This window comes from Nannospalax galili, unplaced genomic scaffold (genome assembly GCF_000622305.1).
Source record: "Nannospalax galili isolate Female #2095 unplaced genomic scaffold, S.galili_v1.0 scaffold342, whole genome shotgun sequence".
Lineage (NCBI taxonomy): Eukaryota > Metazoa > Chordata > Mammalia > Rodentia > Spalacidae > Nannospalax > Nannospalax galili.
In genome coordinates this window covers 2,247,412-2,271,290 of record NW_008349359.1, presented here as the reverse complement: position 1 = coordinate 2,271,290, position 23,879 = coordinate 2,247,412, and the positions used below count along the sequence as shown (strand labels likewise).

The window sequence follows — 23,879 nt, the reverse complement described above, 5'->3', positions numbered from 1 at the left end:
TTATTTTGATATATCACAGTGAAAGATTTATCGTCCTCTTTTTTTTTTTTTTTTTTTTTTTTTTTTTAAAAAAAAAAAAAAAAAAAAAAAAAAAAAAAACTTTCAAGTGGTGGCTGGAGAGACCTACATGGTGGCTAACAAGTGTACATAACTCCAGTTCCAGGGAATTGATGGATACCTTCTGGCCTCTGAGCATTGCTCGTTCATGGTACATTTACATAAACACACACTCATACACATAAAAATAAGTTTTAAAATCAAAAATTCAAGTGAAAAAATTATGTATCAAGAACACATAAACTGGTAAAAGTGGCTGGAGATTGTGGTAACTGGGAACTAGAAAAGGGAGACAATAATTGGCCCTGAATGTTTTTTTCAGGCTGGGCAAGCATCACGTACCACTGAGTTTACATTCCTCAACCCTAAACTTTTTCATCTTTCTATTACAGAAAGTTGTAAGCACCCAAGAAATAAAAACTTGCAGTCATATTTTAAAATATTACTATTTAGCTAAACTCGTTTTGGTGGTGTGTTTTTCCTGCTGGGAATTGAACTTGGGGCCTCACACTTGCTAGGCAAGTGCTCTACTACTGAACTATATTTGCAATCTTGTATTTGCTTTTATTCTATCTATATTATTCAATGCTCAACTCTTATCTTTTTGTTTTGCTTTTTTGAAGCAGTCTCATGTAGCCAAGGCTGGCCTTGAATTCTGTGTGGTGAGGCAAGCCTGATTATCTAGGCTTTCCTTGTTGGAAAGTGTTAGGATTGTGCATGAGTCCTGCCATGCTTGGCTTATCCTTTTTTGTTTATTTGGTTGTTTGGTTGTTTTTTTGTTTAGTTTTGTTTTTGTTGTTGTTTTTTTGAGACAGGGTCTCCTTGTAGCCCCAGCTGTCCTGGAACTCACTATGTAGGCCAGGGTGGCCTGGAACTCACAGAGATCCGCCTGCCTCTGCCTCCCAAGTGGTGGGAGTACAGGCGTGCGCCACCATGCCCTATGGCTTATCTTTTTTTTTTTTTTTTTTTTTTTTAATATCTTTATGTGCTCAGGATTACCAGTGGCCTCACACATGCTAAGCAAGTACTCTACATCTGAGCTACATTCTGTATCCTCCCTTCTTTTAGATGGGGAAGAGGGTGTTCTCTGTTTGCCCAGGTTGGTCTTGATTTGGTTTGGCAAATGATCCTTTCAGCTCAACCTCATGAATAACCAGGACTTTGGGAGCTGGCCACCCATAATATAAACAGTGTTTCATTCAGTTTCCAGAGGCTGCATGTTACATTTGGTTATTTTGTATCTTGAGGTGTATTTTTCTCTTTTTTCCTCTTTGATTTGTATGTAGTTCTCCCACCATTACTTAACTGAGATTTATTCATGGGTTCGGTGATGAGTTTAGCCTTCATGGTTGTCATTGTTTGTTTGTTTTGTTTTGGTTTGGTTTGGTTTGGTTTGATGCTGGTTTGCTTCTTTCGGTTTTTGAGACTGGGTCTCACTGTGTAGCACTGGCTGGGCTGGAACTCCACTGTGTAGACCAGGCTGACCTGAACTCACAGAGACCTGCCTGCCTCTAATTGTTGGGAGTACAGAAGAGCACCATCATTCCTGGCTTAGCATCAGTTGTTAAATTGAATGTTGTAGGAATGATTTTTACAATGTGGACATAATCTGACCTTAAAGACGTTTACTTAAACTTGCAACTAAAAAGTTACTGTTTATAATGTAAACAAGTTCACTGAGTTGTATGTTCCTGTTGTGACCTGCACATATGACCTTAATCCTTCAGGACCCCTCCTTACCCTTCACCCAAGATGAGTGAAAAAGAGTATGAATGTGCATTTGCATGCTTTACATATCAAAGCACTGAAGGCCATACCTTTTCTCTTATCAAACAATAAGAGAAATCTGTTGTGTGTGATATTCTAGGTGTAGGGATCCAAGGGCAAGATTTTCTCATAAGAAGGGTGGGTCCTGGTTTCTCTTTCTCCATTTCATGTGGAAATACTGTTGCAATGAAGAATGAGTGAAGCTCCTGCTGGGGGACACTGTTCTGAGAGAGGTCTGAAAGAATGGATGCTCAGCAGTTTGGGTCCTGTTCTTAGCTTTTTGAGACAGGGTCTCCTTATAGCCCCAGCTGACCTGGAACTCACTATGTAGACCAGGTTGGCCTTGAACTCACAGAGATCCACCTGTCTCTGCTGGGAATGAAGGCGTGAGTCACCAAGCCCTGCATACTTTACACATCTAGTATTATCTTTTCAAAATGTAAATGATTATCTTCAAAAAGATAAAACTCATTACAAGAAGTTACTGGGTTTTTTTAAAATATTGTATTTATTTGTTGTATGTGCAGGTTTATTTGTTGTATGTGAATCCCATGGCACACATGAAGGTCAGAGGACAACTTGTGGGAGCCTGTTCTCTCCTTCCCCCATGTTGGTTCTGGGGATTGAGCTCAGATTGTAAAACTTGGTGGCGAGTGCCTTTACCCACTGATCCATCTTGCCAACCCAAGAAATTATTTTTCAACTGGGTCTGTGATGACTTTTTTTGGAGGCACACTGGGAATTGAACACAGGGCCTTGGATGCTAAGCAAGCACTCTACCATTGAGCTACATACCCAGCCCAGGGTTCCTTTTTTATAAAAGAGGAATTTCAAGTTTGAAGAGGTTGAATTTACTCAGGATAGACTTATGCAGTATTGCCTAATTCCATTGTCTAGCTTTTCTACTGTACTTTGTAAGCTGGGGGGTAAATGTGAAGTCATGATTCTTGCAGTTAGGATACTTGCGCTTTCTTTTTTGTTGGCTTTTTAAAATTTGTAGTTGTTTGTTTTGGGAGACAGTGTTTTACTACATAGCTCAACTGGCCTCAGATTTGTGATCCACTTGCCTCAGCCTCTGCTGGGATTACAGGTATGTGCTACCATGCCAGTTTTACAATGATAATACATTTTTAAAATTTCTAATTTATTATTTTGTATATGTGTGTACAGTGAGTACCTGTATATTCAGGGGTGTGTGTGGAGGTCAGAGGACAACTTGTTGGAGTTTGTTCTCTCCATCCATGTGGGTCCTAGGGATTGAACTTGGGTCATCAGGCTTGGCAGCAAGCGCCTTTACCTACTGAGCCATCTTGCCAGCTCAGTTGTGCTTTCCGTAGTTCAGGAAGATTAATCATGTAGATAACAGGTGCTATTCATGGTATTTTAATCAGTAATGCATACGTGTTTGGTCTGTTTTTATAGTTGTGGCGTCCAGAGTTTTATGTTTTCTATAATATAATCATGCCCAAACATTTATATATTAAGCTACATACTATTTTATGATAAATTACTTTCATTCTTTTATATTTAGCCCTTTTTTTGTTTATTTGATATGTCTTTTTGTTGTTGTTTGAGACAGGGTCTCCCTGTAGCCCCAGCTGGCCTTGAACTCATTACATACTCCAGGCTGGCCCAGATCTCACAGACATCTGCCCACTCTGACAGTGCTGAAATTAAAGGTGTATACCACCACCCGGCAATGTTTTAAATTGTATTTGTGCAAGTAGGATAGTATAGCTCTGAATTTAATTTCAGGAAGACCAAGGAAGCAGTGGAGATATTTATAAAAGCCGTGCACACCTTTAAGCCTGTCTGGATGAGTTCAAGGCCAGCCAAGGCTACATAGAGAGGGTGTGTCTCAAAACAAAACAAAAACAATAAAAAGAAATAGTTGCAATAAAAAGTGGGTTAAAAAGTATGTTTTTTTCCCAGTTCTGAGGATAGAGCCTAGGCCCTCAGTAATCTAGACAAGCCCTTTACCAAGGATCTACTGCCTCAGCCCAAATATTTTATTTTATTTTTGTAGCAATGGAGAGTAAACCCAGGACTTTGTGCATACTAGGCAAGCGGGTACTTCACCACCAAGTTATATTTGTAACCTCTAAAATGAATTTTTTTCCAGCCCAAATAACATTATTCATAAAGTAGATGAGGGTCAAATATTTGTGTTCATCCATATTAACTGAGCAACCAGAGGGCCATTGTTGTGGAAAATACGCAAAAGGCTTGAAGGAAGAAAAAGGTAATAAAACTGTGATTTTTCTCAGTCATCAAGACACCTCTTTTGACACTAATGGCAGATGTGATGCACATCTGTCAAAATCCCTGCTACATCTCTTGTTAGGTAAATACAGTGGTAGTTTTGCTCAATGACTGCTTCTTCTAGAGCTACTGCCAGCTTTGGTTCAATTGTGTGTCCCGTTCTCCCCCCGCCCAAAACAAAGGCTTTTTGATACTATAGCTGTCTTTGTGAGATTTGCTTCTGGTTTCTTCCCACCCTCCCACCCCCCTTCCATGAGGGTTAGGTTAGACCTCTGTCTGCATGGACCAGGAAAGTCCAGTGTGTAAATTTTCCAGTGTCCCCCCATGGGCCCCAGGATACAACATAAAACCTGTTGATCAGGACTCGAGAGACCCAAGAGTGGTGGCACACATCTATAATCCCAGTACTAAGGAAGCAGAGGGTCAGGAGTTCTGAGTAGCTTGAACTACATAGAGAAGCCCCATCTAAAAAAGCAAATGCAAATAAACAGAAGCCAACCATGGTACATCATCAAATACTTTGGGAAATTATATGTTCATCTTTGGAGATCTGGCTCAGTGGTTGAACACCTGCCTGCCAGGTGGGTTCCATAACTGGTGCCACCCGCCCCCCCCAAAAAAAAACCAAGTGTGGCACACCCCTCAAATCCCAGCATTCGGGAGGCAGGAGCACAAGGCCATCCACATAGAGAGTTCAAGGCCTGGGCTACATGAGACCCTGTCTCCACAAAAGAAAAGTCAGTTGATGATGAGGTAGATGCTGCTGTCCCCAGCAGAGCCCATTTCTGTTCCTTTTCCAAGTGATCAGTGCTGGAGGCCATGGTTGCTCAGGCATAGTGACACCATCATTTCACTTCCTGACATTGGCCTTCCATTTGCAAAAGATTGATGAGAGAGATGGGTCCCTACCTGGTTAAGAGCACTTAGTACCCTTACAGAGGTTCTGACTTTGGTTCCCTGCATCCACATCAGGTGGGTCACAACCTGGTAACTGTAGCTCGAGGGGATCCAGTGACTTCTTCTGGCCTCTGAGGGTACCTGTACTCACATGTACATACCCCTATACAGTCACACTTAATTAAAAATTAAAATCTAGTGGGATAGAGATATGGCCCAGCAGTTAAGAGCACCACCACCACCTACTCTTACAGAGGACCCAGGTTCAGTTCCCAGTACCCACATGGTGACCAATAACTGTAACTCCAGTTCCAGGGGATCCAACACCCTTTTCTGACGTCCTTGGGCATTGTATAACACAGGTGCACTTAACATACATCTAGGCAAGACACTCATACACATAAAATAAAATAGTTTTTAAATTAAAAATCTATCAAATCATTAAAAAGTCAGTTATGGAGGGAAACAATGTATTTAAATTAACAATGTGTGTTAATTGTGTTTGTACATGTTATCTGCTTCAAAATTCAAGCAGAAATGGATAAAATTTAAAACAAACAGCTGGAGAGATGGCTCAGTGGTTAAGAACAGTCACTGTTCTTCCAGAGCACCTGGGTTCAATTCCCAGCACCAACATGGAGACTAACAACTGTCTGTAATTCCAGTTCCAGGGGAATCCGACACCCTCTCGTGACCTTGGTGAACATTGCACAATATGGGTCCACCTACATACCTCTAGGCAATACACTAATACACAAAAAAATACAAATAAATAAAAAATATCTTTTAAAAAGAAAATTAAACAATTAACAATCAAAGATTTTAATGTTCTGCAGAAAAGATATTTATGTCTAAGTATATGTATGTGCTTGTATGGGGGTGGGAACTGTGGACAAATGTCATGTCAGAGGACAGCCTTCGAGTTGGTCCTTGGCCTTTCCACCTTGACTGAGACAGGGTCTCTTCATTGCTGTATAAGACATACTGGTCTAAGCTGGGCGTGGTGGCGTATGCCTTTAATCCCAGCGCTTGGGAGGCAGAGGCAGGCGGATCGTTGTAAGTTCAAGGCCAGCCAGCCTGGTCTACATAGTGAGTTCAGGTCAGCTGGGACTACAGGGAGTCCCTGTCTCAAAAAGACAAAAAGACAAAAAAAAAAGAAAAAAAAAAAACATACTGGTCTAAAGGGCTCTGCCTCCCATCCCCCTGGAGGGGCGTGCAGGGGTTATAGGCACTAGAGCTAAAAGTTCTTTATAGCTAGAAGCCATGTAGCTTTTTAGTGAGAACCATGCCATAACGTGAGGTCCTCCTAGAAGTGTCAGTCTGGACACCCTAGGGGGAGAAGCAAAAATTTGCTCTGTGGCTTTCCTGTTGACTTGTCTTACCAGAAATCCATCAATTTCTGTCAGGATTAAGGTGAATATAGAAAATGGCCTGTGGAATTCAAGAAAGGGATTGTGGCCCAACTGCTACTCCTTACTGTGTCCCCACCAAAAACAAACCAATACATTGTTCAATGTTTTACAGTGCATTTCTGTCACATGGAATCTGAATTGGTATATGAAACAAATTTCTTTTTCTTTCCCTTTGTTTCCTTCCTTCCTTTTTCTTTCTTTCCCTCCCTCCCTTTCTCCCTTCTTCCCTCCTTTCTTTCTTCCTTACCTGGAACTCACTGTGTTGACTAGGCTGATCTTGATCTCACCTAGATCTGTCTACCTTTGCCTCCCAAGTGCTGGGATTAAAGGCATGTGCCACCATAGCCAGCCAAATTTAAATTTATTAAATGCTATTGAGTTTATTTTATTGAATCCTAAGAGATACAGTGTATAAAATATCTTCCTCAAAGTAAAGTTAGGAAGATCAGACATACCTGCCTTCAGACAGCCTGGGTTTACTTATTTCTCAGATAGTTTTAGCAATAAAACAGGATGGTTTTTTTGTTGTTGTTTGTTCATTTGTTTGTTTATAGTCTTTTTGAGACATGGTCTCCCTGTAGCCCCAGCTGACCTGGAACTCACTATATAGACCAGGGTGGCCTTGAACTCACAGAGATCCGCCTGCCTCTGCCTCCCAAGTGCTGGACTACAGGTTTGCGCCACCACACCCGGCTAGGATGGTAATTTTTAAATATAGTTCTTTGACACCAAAAGGTGTTTTCAACTTGAGTTTCATAATATTAGGGGGATACTCTGGCATTGATGTTAGAAGTGGACTGCAGTGTTACATAGCCCAAGATGGACTTGAGTGCTTGATCTAAAGACTAGAAATACAGGCATGTAGCCGGTTGTCCAATTCTGGAATCTGTGGAGATTCTTACACTTCATAAAACCAGGTATAGTGGTGCATGCCTGTGATCCCAGCACTCTCAGAGGTGAAGACAGGAGTATCAAACTATTCAAGGTCGCCCTCAGCTATATAGCAAGTTTGAGGCTAGCCTAGGCTACATAAGACCTTATCTCAAAAAAAGAAAATGCTTAGGACTTGATAAATAAATGTGAGACTTTGAAAGAAAAGAGTCATGCATACTATAGTTTTGCCTAGAATAATGGCACTTGTACTGGCAAAATAGTTATTAAGACATTGAAAAAAAGTTTATTATAGGGCCAGGCATGGTGGCGCATGCCTGTAGTCCCAGCACTTGGGAGACAGAGGCAGATGGATCTCTGTGAGTTCAAGGCCAGCCTGGTCTACATAGTAAGTTCCAGGCCAGCTGGGGCTACAGGGAGACCCTGTCTCAAAAAAAGGACCCCCCCCAAAAAAAAGGTTTATTATAAAGTTATTTTTTTCTTTTTAAATTTTATGAATGTGAGTCTCTTCCCTGCGTGTATGTGTTGTGCAGTGCCCACGCAGGTCAGAAGAAGGTGTTAGATCTCCTAAAACTGGAGTTACAGATGGTTGTTAGTGGCCATGTGGGTGCTGGAAACTAAACCCAGGTCCTCTGCAAAAGCAGTTAGTGCTCTTAACCCCTGAGCTATCTCTAGCCCTCTCCCTCCCCCCTCCTTTTATTTATTTATTTTTTTTTCTTTTTCCAGTTTGAGACAGCATCTCACTAAGTAACTCTGACTGGCCTGGAACTCGGTATGTAGAACAGGCTGGCCTCAAGCTCCAGAGATCTGCCTGCCTCTGCCTCCTGAGTGCAGATGTTAAAGCTATGTACCACCATGGCTATTACAGAGTTTTTTTGTTTTGTTTTTTTAAATTTTCTTTATTATTTTTATTTTATGTGTATTTGTCTATTGTCTGCATGTAGGTAAGCGCACCCATGTCGTGCAATGCCTGTGGAGGTCAGAAGAGGCTGTCGGATCCCCTGGGACTGGAGTTATAGATAGTTGTTAGATGCCATGTGGATGCTGGGATTCAAACCCGGCTCTTCTGCAAGAACAACCAGTGTTCTTAACCCCTTTGCCATCTCTCCAGCCCTATTACAAAGTTTTTATGGGCTGGGCATTGTGGCACACGCCTTTAATCCCAGCACTCGGGAGGCAGAGGCAGGAAGATCTCTGTGAGTTCAAGGCCAGCCTGGTCTACGTAGTGAGTTCCAGGACAGCTGGGGCTATGGGGAGACCCTGTCTCAAAAAGACCAAAAAAAGAAGAAAGAAATTGAGTCTAAGAAATGTCACAGATATTTCTCATATTTATTTGAAGAAAAGTTGGAAATTTTTATGATGTGTATATTTAATTGCTATGCAAAAGAAATGTAAAGTGGGGATAGTAGTAGATGAATTGCTTATTTACTTGTGTAACCTCTCAGTTACTTTGATTGAGATTACAGAGTGTGATGGTTTGTATTTTCTTGGTTTCTAATCTCTGTTAATGCCTTTAAGGAGAAGACTATGTGCTAAAGCTTAATTGAATTATTTATTTACCATGTTTGATAATTCACAAATTCCTTTGTTTTTGTCTGGAATCATATCATCTAAGTTTATATGTGAAGTTTAGTGTTACAAATGGAACACTGCTAGCAGTTATGTGTTTTCTTTCTTTAAAATTTATTTATTTTATGTATATGATGTGTGTTTTGCCTGCTTGTATGTAAGTGCACCACATGCATGTGATGTCCATGGAAGTCAGAAGAGGATGTCAGATCCCCTGGAACTAGAGTTACAAATGGTTGTTAGCCACCATGTGGGTTCTGGGAACCAAACTAAGGTCCATTGGAAGAACAGCTAGTACTCTTAAACACTGAGGCATCTCTCCAGCTGCTGCCACCACTACCCCCACCTTTTTTGTTTGTTTGATATTGTTGTCTGTTCTTGTTGTTGTTAAGTTTTTTGAGACAGGATCTTACTATGTAGTCCTGGCTGGCCTGGAACTCACAGAGATTGACCTGCCTCTGCCTCCCAATCAGAGGGTGTGGGAATTCTGGGACTAAAGGCCTGCACCACCATGCCTGAATTGTTTTCATTTTTTGAGAAAGTTAAAATGAATATGCCTAATACATGCAAATTAGAAACATCAATTTGTCATTTCTGAGAAAGTCAGGTTTTACTACAAATGAACATCAAGGTTCAGGATTGATCGATTGCCATACATCTTAACATTGTTTTGTGTTTTGATCCCCAAAAGAAATGTGGAATCAGTGGAAGGAAAAATAGGATGTGGGGGTTGGAGAGATGACTCAGTGGTTAAGAGCATTGTCTGCTCTTGCAGAGGACTCAGGTTCAGTTCTCAGTACCCACATGGCAGCTAACCACCATCCATAACTCCAGTTCCAGGGAATCTGATGCCCTCTTCTGGCCTCTGTGGGCATTGCATGAACAAAATGCACTTATATACATGTAGGCAAAACACTCATACACATAAAAAAAGTTGGATGTATAGAGTTTTGTTTTGGTTTGGCTTTTTGAGACAGGGTCTCCCTTTAGTCCCAGCTGGCCCAGAGCTTGCTATGTAGACTGCGTTGGCCTTGGTCTTACAGAGATCCACCTACCTCTACCTCACGAGTGTTGGGGTTAAAGGTGTGCTTCTACAGCTTAGAGTATTTTCATTATAAGACTTACTTTCACTTTTATGCTAGGGATTGAGTGTATAGGGGCTTATACATGCTAAGTGCACACTGTGTCACTAAGCCACACCCCAGGCCCTATTGCTTTAAGTTTTGATTCATTTGCTAGAAGTTGACACCTTTGGCCTTGTTAAATACAGTTTGTATTTTAATTTTCAGGTTCTCAACTGAGTAAAACATAAAAATTTCACAATAACTACCCTAAAGTCAGTTTTGTTTTCATTGATTTTATTACTTCTAAGTATTTTTTGTTTCTGTTTTGCTTTGGTTAGTGGCTTAAAACAGAATTCAAACTATTTCTAGACATATCTTCACTGCTTTCCCCAGCTATTAGAATAGAGCTGGGTGTTCAGTACATGCTTTGGATAAAATTGATGTAAGTAGTAAACTAGAAGTAAATGTTAAGATATAACATCAGTATAACTTGCTAATTCAGAGATTTAAGAAATGATTAGTAGTTTTGAAGTCCAGACACAGCAGAGCATACCTATAATCCCAGCACTTGTGAGGTAAAAAGATCAGGAGTTCAAGGCCAGTCTCAGCTACTTTGCAGCAAGAAAAAAAGAGATAATTAGTAATACTAAAAGATAGTCTTGTTTCTATCCATTAACATACAGAGTTGTTTTGTTTTTTTAGCTAATTGTTATAAATGTCCAGATTTTTATCCTGTGATCTCATTTTGGAATTGGGGCTCTGTCATCAGTGTCTTTTGCTTTGGTCATTTGGTTTGGTTTGATTTGATGATTTGATTTGATTTGATTTCTTGAGGGAGAGTGTCAGTATGTAGTCCAGACTAACCTTGAACTCCCTATATAGCCAGGACTGACCTCAGACTCATGATCTTCCTATAACTTCCTGAGTTCTGTGATTACAGACATGTACCTTCCATAACCAGCTAGATTTTACTCTTTAATTACTTTAGGCACTAGGTAGTATTCTTGAAGTTTGTTACAATAATAAGAAAATGCTGGACCACTGCGACACAGAGAACTTTAAGCATCTTTCATTGGCCCCTTTGCCATATTGCCAAGGAATGAGTTAGGCTAGTGTATAATTTCATTATGTCAGGGTTTTTAAATCTAAAGAACAAATCCCAAGAGAGGAGGCAGGTGTTTGTTAGAACCCAATGTTGTATGGAAAGATAAAGAATGCTTCTTGGAGACCTGGGTTTTCAAATCTCTATAGAGCATGGAAGTCAAAATTTGCTAGTACTTAGAGGATTTTACCATAGAAAGCCTTTGTGTCTTGCTCTAAACCTTAGTGTTCGCCAAGCTGTCTCAGTCTCACAACTAATAACCAAACATAGTTTGACTTAGAATAATTCAACAAATACTTATAGATTGCTTATAATGTACCTAAGGGTTATTTTGTTTTGTTTTGAGACAGAGTCTCATTATGACTGGCCTGGAATTTGCTATCTAGGCCAGGCTGTCCTCAACAGATATCTGCCTCTTCTGCCTCCCAGGTGCTGGGATTAAAGGCATGCACCACACGCCCAACTCTGAAATCCCAAATGAGAAATTTAAGATTTAATTGGGGGAACATAGTAAATGTTTTGGTCTAGAGAGATGGCTCATTGGGTAAAGGTGCTTACCACCAAACCTAACGGATGAGCTGAGTTATCCCCAGGATCCATATGGTAGACAGAGAGGACTTACTCCTAGGGTTGGCCTCAGACCTCCACACATACAGCATATGTACACGTGTGCAAAAGTAAAGAGATGTAATACAGATGTAAGAAAAAATAAATATTTGCCATGCCAGATACTAAAAGGTGCTCATTTCAGTTATGTCTTTTTACTACATAAGTCAAAATTTACTGATTTTAAAACAACTTTTGTTTTCCAGTTCTGTGAATTGAAAAGGGCTTATCTGGCTGGTTCTGATTGCTCTTGCTTGGAATGGTGGCTAGACCTGAAAACCCCAAGATGGCTCACTCTCACAGCTGTCCCATGATGGTTCTGATTGCTGTTTTGACATTCATTTGAACCTCAGTTGTTCTCCACTTGGCCTCTGTCTGTCTTTGGGTTCCAAGAGGGAGTGTAACAGTGGGTGAAGGCAGAAGCTGTGTCTCTGAAGACTCCACCTCAGAAATTACACAGCATTACTTTCACCACATTTTATCAAAATCATCCACAGAGAAGGAAAGTGAGCTACCTCTTCAGTGGGTGGTGATAAGACTACATTACAAAAGAGCACATAGGATAGGTATTGTTTAGCCATTTTGTAGAAATGTGATCAGCTCATTGCTATGAAGCAAGCTCAGGTTAACAGGAAACTAGAAGATTGAGAGGAAGGACAGAATGCAGTATTATACAGGGCTCAGGGAAGGCTTCCTCAGTGAGGCACCATTTTTTAGATACCTGATAGAAATGAGAGTAAGCCATGAAAACCATAAGTGTCTTGAAGACTGTTCCAAGCAGAGAGAATGGGAAATGTAGAAACTCTAAGGTGAAATTATCAACAGATGCCTGATGTGATCAAGAAACAGCAATGTAGGCATTATGACTATAACAGAACCATACAAGGGAAGTGGTCAGGGATGAGGTCTGAGAGAGCTGGAGAAACACATTGGTAGACTTGGCATGGACTTAGAATTTTCTGTGAATTGGGAAGCCATTGGAAAGTTTCTAAGGAAAGAAATAACATGACCTAACTTGAATTTTAAACTAATCCTTTTCAAAAATCTTTGGCTATAGTTTTGAGAAAAGAACAAGTGAGTAAGAATGAGAGAGTCAAGGCAGAGGCTGATGTGATAGGTGTCAGGTGTGCCTAGGTAGAAGTGCTTAGAAGTTGGGTATATTTCAAGATAGAACTGAACACTTGGTGGTGGATGTGGGGTGAGAAGGGGCATCAAGATGGCAGTCAAAAGTTTTGACATAGTTGCCTAGAAAGTTGGAATTTCCATTTATTGAGATGCAAAGACCAGGGGAGGAACAGGTGGAAGAAAGGAAGATGTAATTTTGGCTATTTTAAGGTGAATTTAAAAGGGTATCAAGGGAAGCCAGCATGGTGGCACATGCCTTTAATCCCAGGGGAGGCAGAGGCAGGCAGATCTCTGTGAGTTCCAGGACAGCCTGGTCTACTTGAAGAGTTCCAGGACAGCTGGGGCTATAGGGAGACCCTGTCTCAAAAAGAACCCCCCCCCAAAAAAAAACAAAATCAGGGAGGAAGGAAAGGTTACTAAATGTTACTTTCTCATTGCAGGTTTGTTGAGTGCTTCAGATCTGATCACTATGGTAAGAGAACGAAAATGCATATTGTGCCACATTGTGTACAGCTCGAAAAAGGTAAGTGAAGAGGGAGAATCTGATGCTCTATGAACTGATTATCAATGGATAGTTAAAAACTTCTTATGTAATTTTTTTTTAGTTTTTAATGAACTGATTATCAATGGATAGTTAAAAACTTCTTATGTAATTTTTTTTTAGTTTTTAAAAGTTTTAATTTTATTTTTTGATTTTTCTATATAATCCTGAAACTCACTATGTAGATCAGACTGGGCTCAAATTTGGGGCAATCCTCCTGCCTCTAGCTCTCAAGTTCTAGGATTACAGATATATTCCATCATACCTGGTTTATGAGGTGCTAGAGATCAATTGCTTTTGTGCACATTAGGCAAGCACTCTACTAACTAAGCTCTAATACATTCCCAGCCCCAGGTATGAAGCATTTTAACAGCTTATTTGTGCTTCTTTCCTAAATCAGTCTCATTCTATGAGTTTTTTCATTACTGTCTCATAAAGCCAGTAACTATATCATTAACTTCTCTCAGAATTTAGGGTACTCAAAGGAAGATAATACAGAGAAACTGAATTAGGGATAAGTTACAGAGACAATATCTTAAAATTTATATTAATCGACATTTTTATTACTTTCTGAAATTTTACTCTGTTGGTGTCCCCAGGAACTCCATGCATACTAGGCAAGCACTCTATCTCTGAGCTATATCCCCACCCCTCAAATTACATACTTTTTGATTCACAGTTGCTTAAAAAGTACTGTATTTATTATACATACATTGCTTTCTTTGTATGCCTGGGTTTACGAAAAGTATATTCCAGCCAGTCGTTGTGATCCACACCTATAATACCAGCACTTGGGAGGTAGAGGCAGGAGGATCTGAATTGGAGGCAGGCCTGGGCTACCACAGGGATACTTTAGCCAACAAAACAAAACAAAAAAGGTATAGTGTAGCAAAAATGGTGTTGACAAAAGAAAAAAAAAAGAAACATAGGGGGAATTGTATATTTATATGTACATGTGTGTACAGGTACACATGCCCTTGCCCAGGTTTTTTTATGTGGGTGCTGGGAATTTGAGCTCAGATCCTTACCCTTGAGAAGCAACTCTTCTTATCCATCGAGCCATGTCCCCAGTCCCCACCCCAAACAAACTTGTTAAAAAGATTTGTTTTTATTTTATGAGGGTGTTTGCCTGCATGTATATAATGTGCACCATGTGCATGGTTGGTAAGACCAGAAGAAGGTGTCTGATTCTCTGGACCTGGAGTTACAGATGGTTGTCAGTTACCATGTGGGTTCTGGGAACCTACTTTGGATGGCTCATAACCACTTGTAACTCTACTTCTGGGAGATCCTCTGGCTTCTAAGGGCACCTGCACAGACATACACGCAGAAATAATTTTAAAAATTAAAAATAAATCTTAGCTGGGCATGGTGGCACATGCCTTTAATCCCAGCACTCAGGAGGCAGAGGCAGGCGGATCTCTGTGAGTTCGAGGCCAGCCTGGTCTCCATAGTGAATCCAGGACAGCTGGGGCTACAGGGAGACCCTGTCTCAAAAAGACCAAAAAATAAAAATAAAAAAATAAATCTTAAAAAAATTCAAGGTGGAGAATAATTGAGGAAGACACTTAGTGTTGCTCTCTAGCCTCCATATATACACACATGCATGTGTACACACATATATACATGCATGTCAACATGGACATGTATATACACCACAACACACTAAATAGCCAAATAGTTTAAAAAGTTAAATAATTTGAGAGGTTTTTTTGTTTGTTTGTTTGTTTGGTCTTTTTGAGACAGGGTCTCCCTGTAGCCCCAGCTGGCTTGGGACTTGCTATGTAGACCAGGCTGGCTTCAAACTCAAAAAGATCCACCTGCCTCTGTTTCCTGCCTTTTTTTTTTTTTTTTAAATAAACTTTAGTAAATTATTTATAAAACAGTTTAACCTGCATTGTTTATGCTTAAACTTTCTTTTTTCCTCCAGAGCCAATGCTTCTAACCATTTTGTAAAACTGCTTTAATTCTAGCTGGGTGTGGTTGCACTTGGGAGGCAGAGCTCTGTGAGTTCCAGGCCAATATGGTCTACATAGTGAATGCCAGGGAGACCCTGTCTCTAAAGAAGAAGGAGAAAGAAAGAAAAAAGAAAAGCTGCTTTAAATGTTTAAGAATTTCTTCTATTTTAAAAATGAAAATCAGAGCTGGGCATAGTAGCGCATGGCAGAGGCAAGGTAGATCTCTGTGAGTTTGAGGCCAGCCTGGTCTACATAGTAAGTTCCAGCTCAGCTGGGGCTACAGGGAGACCCTAATCTCAAAAAGAAAGAAAAAAGAAAATCAAGGGAGGTAGAGGTCAGAGGATCAGGAATTCAAGGTCTACTTTGACTGTATAGCAAGTGTGAGGCCTGCCTAGGCTACTTGAGACCCTACTCCCCCCCAAAATACATCAAAGAGAGAATTATTTAATGTGAAACTAATACAGTACTAAATTAGAAAGAGTAATTACAAACTTTTTTTGACATAAGAAACTTGAACCCCAATTGTTAATTGAGCAGAAGAATTCTACCCATCCTTAAGCAATCCCCCTTAGTTTAATCTGCTTTCTTTCATTTTGAAGGAGATGGACGAACACATGCGGAGCATGTTGCATCACAGGGAACTTGAGAACCTGAAAGGCAGGTAATGAGAATGGCTCTCTTCCATAAATTTGTGAACATGGACATGGGAATCCGAGTGCTGATGGGGCCTGTCAACTTATTTTCTCATGGACATCAGAATCTGAGTGCTGGGGCCGAGGCGGTGGGGGCTGTCAATTTATTTTCTAATAATCTGTCATGATGAATGTTGTCTTATGACATTGACCTGTTCTCTAAACTTAATAGCAGTAGACTTTTGCCTTTCAAAAAAGAAAAATGCTTGTGTATCTTAAATGGGTAGAATTCATAGCGACTCAGGCAAGTAGATTATAACAAAGTTGAGTTGGGATGAGCTAGCTTTCTTAGTAGTAAGCTGACTCATGCCTGTATAGCTAGGACTGTTCATATTTTTGCTTGAGCGAAATAGTTGCATGCCATAAATAAACCTCTAGTGTTCCTAAAGCTTGCTAAGTCTAAAGCTACAGTCTAAGCTGTCTAAAGCTTGCTAACCTATATTGAATCTCTTTAGTGTTAGTAAAACAAAATAATAGGCCTTAAATGTATTTCAGAATGCTCTGTTGTGATTTAAGGCTTAAGATGTTTGAAGGAGGTTTAAAAAGAAAATGTAGCTTATGTGTATATTCCATGTCCTTTTTTTCTCCTTGTAGCTCCTTTTTGGGTATTTTTGACTAATGTGAATTTGAAGCTTAGAAATTGGGTAAAGGTAATATTGGTAAACTTAGAAATATGAATTATGTTTTATTCCATGAATAATAGTTGAAAGCTTCTGTGAAGCTACCATCCTGTTATTTAATATTATTGAATTAATTTTATTGTTAAGTTATACAGTCTTAGCTTGTGTGTGCAAATTAATTTGCTGTTGTTAGATTTTCAGCATCTCTTTAGTGGAATTTTTTTCATGTCCTCAGTCTTACAGTATATAAGAGTTATGTTTAGCAGCAATGAAAAGAGGGCTTCACTCAGATTTGGCATAGGAAATTTGAATACATATGTGATCTCTGACTCACTAGAATTGGAAATCATTAACTTTTACATATATGTGAATTCTTTAAACTATAAATCTCATTTCCAATAGACTCCCTTCCTGAGTTCACCTTAATGCTAGGTTACTTACCTCCCACCTGCCTCATGTACTACAATGAAACCTAACAGAACAAATGAGATCAATAAGTCTAGTCAGTAGGAGAGTACTAATACCCTCTTTATTTATTTTTGGAACAGAGTCTTATGTAGCCCAAGCTGATTTGAACTCACTGTGTAGTGAGGGTGACCTTGAATTCCTGATCATCCTGGTTCTACCTCTGAGTATTAGGATTACAGGTGGGTGTATCACCACACCTGTTTTGTGTAGTGCTGTTCAAACCCCAGGCTTTGTACATGCTAGGCAAGCACTCTAATGTGTCATTTTCAGTTTTTTGAACAGAAATAATTAGGATGAATGTTAAAAACATTTGAACTACCAGTACAGCTTTAGTACCCTAACTCATTTGGAGAACGCTTTAGTACTAATTTCCTTGTATGTTAAATGTATTGCTAACAAGCTTCATATGATTTGCTAGCCCATAACAGGGGAAAAGGCAACTGGTAGCAAGAAAAACCAGCTGATAAAGCCTTTAAAACACAGTAAAGACATACACACACACACATACACAAAGTCTCAAAAATCATCTATTGACTTGGAGCATTATCATAGAGACAGTCATCACTTGTTTGTGCCTTAGGGACAAATAGTCATCAATCGTGACTATTGTTCCTTTTCATTATTATCCTCAAGATATGGCTATTTCCTCTGGATTTCGTGTTGAATTACTGGATTTCTGATATTAAGACTTTGTGCTTACAGCTCTATTTATATTTTGGTTGTGATTTGGTAAATAATTGTAAAATACATTATTAAGTTTGCAAGGTAAGCTTGATTGAGAACTGGTCATAGTTAGAGACATCTGGAACATTTCCTTGTTTTTACCAAATATGTCTGTTCAAATATGTGATCTATAAGTAGCCTCTCCAGATAGAAGCCATTATAAAGACTCAAACCTTTATTTATCAAGCAGCTGTTGTGGTGTAGTCAGAGCAAGCTTAATAAAGAAAAGCTTATTCAGAGGGTATCTTAAGATTGTCTTTCACATGAGGGGAAATTGTGGGGTAACAGGATGAAGCTAATTTAGGCTCTTCAAACTTACTGGAAAATTACTGCCTTTATTAGCCATGAAGCAAAAGCTGTACATTTTATCCATAGTTAAGTTTTTATACAATGGTTTTTGTTTTTCTGGGTTTTTTTTTTTTTTTTTTTGGTCTTTTTGAGACAGGGCCTCCCTGTAGCCCCCAGCTGTCCTGGAACTCACTGTGTAGACTAGGCTGACCCTGAACTCATAGAGATCCGCCTGCCTCTGCCTCCCGAGTGCTGGGATTAAAGGCGTGCACCACCATGCCTGGCTTATATAGTGTATTTTAACCAGTTATTAATCAGGAATTGAACAGAGCAGTTTTGGTGAGAAAATTTTTCTGTATTTTAGAAATAAGGGCAGAATCAGTAATTACAAAGAAAAACTTGGGGCTGGAGAGATGGCTCAGTGGTTGAGAGCACTGGCTTTTTTTGCAGAAGACCTAGGTTCAGATCCCAGAACACACATGGCAGCTAGCAGTTGTCCATGGCTCCAGTTCCAGGGGATCCGATGGCCTCTTCTGTCCTCCGCAGGCATCGCATGGCATGGGTGTACTTGCATGCATGTAGGCAATATATGCATATATATAAATACAAATAAAAATAAACAAGAAAAACTTTTAGAGATTATACAAAAGTTTTCAGTAGAATACAGTACTGCAATGCACAGTATAGCATTCTGTAAGTTAAGTAGAAATGCCCACTAAGACATTGAAGACAAAATTGTGTTCTAACTAAAGAATTGAGTTGATTTGGATTTCTGTTATGGTGTATATTACGTATTTCAGGTTTGTCACATTGTCTTTAGATTCTTCTGGTGCTGCCCGTTATAAACATTTTGTGTTGCTGAGAGATACTTGTTTCCTGATACCAGTTAACATCCACCTAGAATGAGCTGTCCTCAGTTTAGTTCTTTCAAAGAACTTTATTCCTGATCAGCTGGAAGAAGTAATAATGATTATTCTTTTTTTAAAAATGTATTTATTATTTTTATTCTATGTGTATGAGCAAGTGTATTGCCTGCATGTGTATAAGTGCACCTGTGTCATGCAGTTCCCCTCGGAAGTCAGAAGGCGTCAGATCCCCTGGAACTGGAGTTAACGGATGGTTGTTAGTCACTATGAGGGTGCTGGGAATAGAACTCGGGTCCTCTGCAAGAGCAGTCAGCGCTCTTAACCACTGAGCTATCTCTCTGGCCCCTATAATGATTTAAGTACCTAAATGTTGTTAGTAAATAGTGATTAAAAAGTATTATGGCCCAGCACTTGGGAGGCAAAGGCAGGCGGATCTCTGTGAGTCCAAGGCCAGCCTGGTCTACATAGTGAGTTCCAGGACAGCTGGGGCTACAAGGAGACCCGGTCTCAAAAAAAAAAAAAAAAAAAAAAAAAAAAAAAAAAAAAGTATTGTGGGATTACATAGAATTAGAATATTAAAATTTCAGGTAACCAATTCATGATTTTTTAAAAATATTTTTATCTTATGTGTACAAGGTACTCCATGACATGGGTGCACCTCCTCCTCTTCCTCCTTTCTTGCAATGCTGCAAAGCAAACAGGGCTTCATGCTTGGTAGATGAGTGTTCTACCACTGTGCTACATCTCCAGCCTGACAGCATTGCTTTTTTTTTTTTTTTTTTTTTTTTTTTTTGGTCTTTTTCAAGACAGGATCTCCCTGTAGCCCCACTGGCCTGGAACTCACTATATAGACCAAGCTGGCCTTGAACTCAGAGATCTGCCTGCCTCTGCCTCCCGAGTGCTGGGATTAAAGATGTGTGCCACCATGCCTAGCGAGCTTTTTTTTAAAAAAAAGTTACATGGTTGTGAGCCACCGAAGTGGGTACTGGCATCCTCTGGAAGAACAGGAAGTGCTCTTAACACCAAGCCATCTCTAGATCTAGCGCCCAGTATTGTTTTTTAAAACTTACTGCATATTGTTTGAGTGTTTATACTTTGTTGTCCTAGGTAGCATTGCATTATGCTTGACTCAATAAGGTGTTTGTTTTGTTTTGCTTTAAGGACATTCTATTGATACATATCAGAAACTGTCTTCCAGTAAATGAATCACTCAGTTTCACGGGCCTCTTCTGGCTAATGGATCTGCGTTCTGCTTGTGTTTGGTTGGATATTTATAAAAAGGGTGGAACAGAGGTGCCTCTGTGTGTTTGTGTTGACATATATATTTATATATACATTTATACCTATATATCTATGAAGTACAAAAATATGGCTAGTATAACCTAAGACACATGCTACTGGATTAAGTTAATTTGGATTCTGGGTATCACTGTCCAGAGGTCATTGTTTTATATTTCTCATAAATGGCTGCATAGACAGCTGACCCAAAGGCTCTCAAGAAGCTCAGAAGTAAACTATTGGTCTGTTACAGGTCTGAAGAAGATTCAAGATTTTGCTTGTTAAGGCTGGGCAAGGGTGAGATTTGCCATTGTATCAAGGAAAAGAATAAAACAATAAAAAAGAAACAAACCCATTTATTATTTTTAAATATAAACCTGTTTTGCTTCTCTCTGAACTGTAGCATTTCTGAAACTTGAGAAAAAACATTTGCCTACGGCAGCTGTTAACTTCCTACAACTCAAATGTTTTCCATTCCCTTTAAAATAAGCCCTGCTGAAGGAGAATGTAGATCACATGTATCATCCAGACTAAAAACGTTTGCTGAGACTACTGTCATTTGTCAGGGTCCGGAATCCTCACATTCCAGGCGGAGCGCCAGCTGTCCGATTTGGTTACAGGGTTGAGATTGGCTGTGCTGCCTACCCTTTTCTCCACCCCTTAACTTTCACTGGATGAAAGCTTTAGAGCTGGAGATTAAATGGAAGTGCTGTTACCAGGCTCTCTGAGTGCTGCTGGCACCATGGGTGTGCTCCAGAGCAACCAGTGTTTGCTCTGAGCCCCCTTGCCCTGCCTCCCCTTTCACCATGTTTCCTCTGGCAAGATAAGTACAGCAATTCAAGAAGATTTCTCCTCCTAAAGCACATTAATCTGAAGTGTATTGCCTCTTGATTGCTGGAAACAAATCTAAAATTTATTACAAAAATAATCTATTAACAAACTTACTAAAAGTGATGAAAGGAGCATTGGAATTGATTAGCAGTAATTTTTCACTGTACCAAATTGTGCAGTGTCTTTCAGAGGAAACTTTAACAGATCTGGTGAGTGTGCCATGCCAGTGGGGAGAATTGAATGTCCCTCATCTCCCTCTTTCCCTAGGGACAGTAGTCATGAGTGCCGAGTGTGCGGGGTCACAGAAGTGGGTCTCTCTGCTTATGCAAAACACATTTCTGGCCAGTTGCACAAAGATAACGTTGATGCCCAAGAAAGAGAAGATGATGGAAAAGAAGAGGAAGAGGAAGAAGATTACTTTGACAAGGAACTTGTTCAGTTAATAAAAGAAAGAAAAGAACAAAATCGGTAAGTAATGTGATTTCTTTTTGGTTTTTGAGACAGGGTCTCATGTAGACCAGACTGGCCTCTAGTTTATCCAGTGCTAGAGATCCAGCCCCTAAGGCTTTGTGCATGTTGGGCAAACACAAACTGAACTACCTCCCCAGCCCCTAATGATTGGAAGTTTTAAAGTAAGCCTATCTTTAACAGCCTAAAGCATTTAAGTTTATCTTAAATATGAAGTTTAGTTTGTATTGGCCAGCTTTGGAATAGGGGCAATGAAATGTTTTCTTACTTGTTCTTTAAAAACAAATCTCAGTCTTGTCCTTAGATAAGCTAACTACATAGGAAAACTATCATGTTGGAAACTATGTCTGGGACTGTTTTTATTGGTATCCAGTTTTTTCTAGTAGAAAGCTACTAGAGAGTAAGCATCATTGAATTAGGTGTTTTTATTGCCAAAATAATACCTCTTGAGAAAAATTACCTCTTGTAAATTAGCATAGTGCTTCTTCCAAAGTTGATTTTTATTTTCATCTTTGAATTCTTGGTGACTGCTACAGTGCTTTGTTCACTCTAAATGCTTCTATAAATATTTATTGAATAAGTTAATACTTTAAATTTAAGTCATGATTCTTTACACAATATGTTTCCTACTTCCACTTCTTAATTTCATTTTATACTTCATGTGTTAGGCACTTGTGATTTTACTTAACTGATTGTATAGCCAAAAGGGTTCTTGGGAGTCTTTTTTTGTTTTATTTTGTTCTTTTTAGCCAGGGTTTCATGAAACCAAGGTTATGCTCTATAGCTGAAAATAAACTTGAACTTCTGATCCTCCTGCCTCTACCTCCCAAAGTGCTGGGATTACAGGTGTGTGCCTTCATGCCTTACTTCGGTCTTAAAGAATTGAATTAGTAAGGCAAAAGGTTTCTGATATGAGAGAACAATTTGTGAAGTGCAGCAGTTTTTCAAGTCCTAATGTATGCTGAATTAAAGATAATAATTTAAAGATTTTTCTTGAATATTAGTTATAACCTGGTCTCACCTTTTTTTCAGGTTAGAGATTTAAATACAAATAGGAAGTATATAGTTTTTGCCCTATATATTAGCCTTTTAAAAAAATAAGTCCTGGAAGGAGACTTTCTTAATCTTAAAATGTCCATAACGGCATGGTTGTTGAGCTTTTAAGTCGCTTGGTCCTTCTGATGACATTCTCGTTACTCCGGTACAGCTGGAGTTTACTCTTCTACTGCTTCTGGAAGCTGAGCACATATTATACTGACTTCTCTTTTGTTCTTACCCATCAGAACTACTACAGCTTAGTGGAGTAAATGATTAAATATTGTCAGAGGAGAAGAAATTCCTCAGTAGATTAGCCATTGCTATCAATTATTGTTCTTTGAGTCTTGTATATGTCCTTGGTGACCTGTTTATAGAATTATCATTTCTTTATTTGTTGACTGATTAAAACAGGGTCTCGTGTAGCCCATTCGTGTTCCTCTTAGCCCTGGCCTCCCAGTTGCTAAAAATACAGGCATGTTCTACCATGCCCACCTAGGTACATTAACTTCTAATTCTGCCTTGTGAAAAAAAGGAAGAAATTCTGATTTGTATCTAGAATATTACAGATATGGAAAGCCAGTTAGGGACTCATTAGGTATCTGCTAATGAACTTTATCTTATTTTTCTCTATAGTACTTTGAAATAAAAATACAGCACACACAGAAGGCCATTTAAGGCCGGTGAGATGACTCACTGGGTAAAGGCACTTTCTGCCAAGCCTAACAACCTGAGTTTGATCCCCAGAACACACATGGTAGAAAGAGAGAACTGACTCCTGAAAGTTGTCCTCTGACCCATACATGTGTGCCAGGGCATGTGGGCATACATGCACATGTGCGCATACACATACACACACACCAGACACACACACAAATAAATGTGAAAAAGTTTTTTAATCCAATTAAAGTCAGTTTTTAAGATTTAAGTTAAGCTTAGGGAAAAGGAGCTCAACTGCAGAAACTTTTGTGAGTTTTCTTTTTTTTTAATGTGGTCAAGGCCTAAATGATTAATATAAACTGCAGTTAAGGTTCAGTCTTTGTGATTGTATTGTTCTACACAAGTTATGTTGCCTATCTAAACTTCAGTTTCAGAAATGGGAATAGTAAGAATATTTGCCTCTGGATTGTTAAATGAGGTAATCTGCAAAAAAGTGCTTAGCATTAATACCTGACAGCAGATACTTGGTGAATTTTAGCTCTCATTTTTACCCAGTATTTTTGAGTATTTACCATATGCTAAGCATGTTTAAACATACCACAGGCAGTTTTTAGAGAAAAATGGTTTTACAGATTGCTGTGATATTTAAACTTATTTACATTTTTGTGGACTCCTTATCTAGCATAAACAGCTGTAGTT

The 23,879-nt window shown here is 39.3% G+C and overlaps 1 protein-coding gene across 2 annotated transcripts in view; it reads left to right on the top strand.

Annotated features, from left to right (window-relative positions):
• Positions 1 to 23,879, top strand: part of Znf106 (zinc finger protein 106) — a 68,316-nt gene that overhangs the window by 4,930 nt on the left and 39,507 nt on the right. Inside the window, exons 2-4 of one of the 2 annotated variants that reach the window (XM_008846826.3) lie at positions 13,193 to 13,275; positions 15,851 to 15,912; positions 21,285 to 21,485. In XM_008846826.3, coding sequence (XP_008845048.1) covers positions 13,222 to 13,275; positions 15,851 to 15,912; positions 21,285 to 21,485 — 317 coding nt within the window. In that variant the 5' untranslated portion in view covers positions 13,193 to 13,221. The remainder of the gene's footprint in view (positions 1 to 13,192; positions 13,276 to 15,850; positions 15,913 to 21,284; positions 21,486 to 23,879) is intronic. The other variant, XM_029570269.1, reaches the window with a different exon arrangement.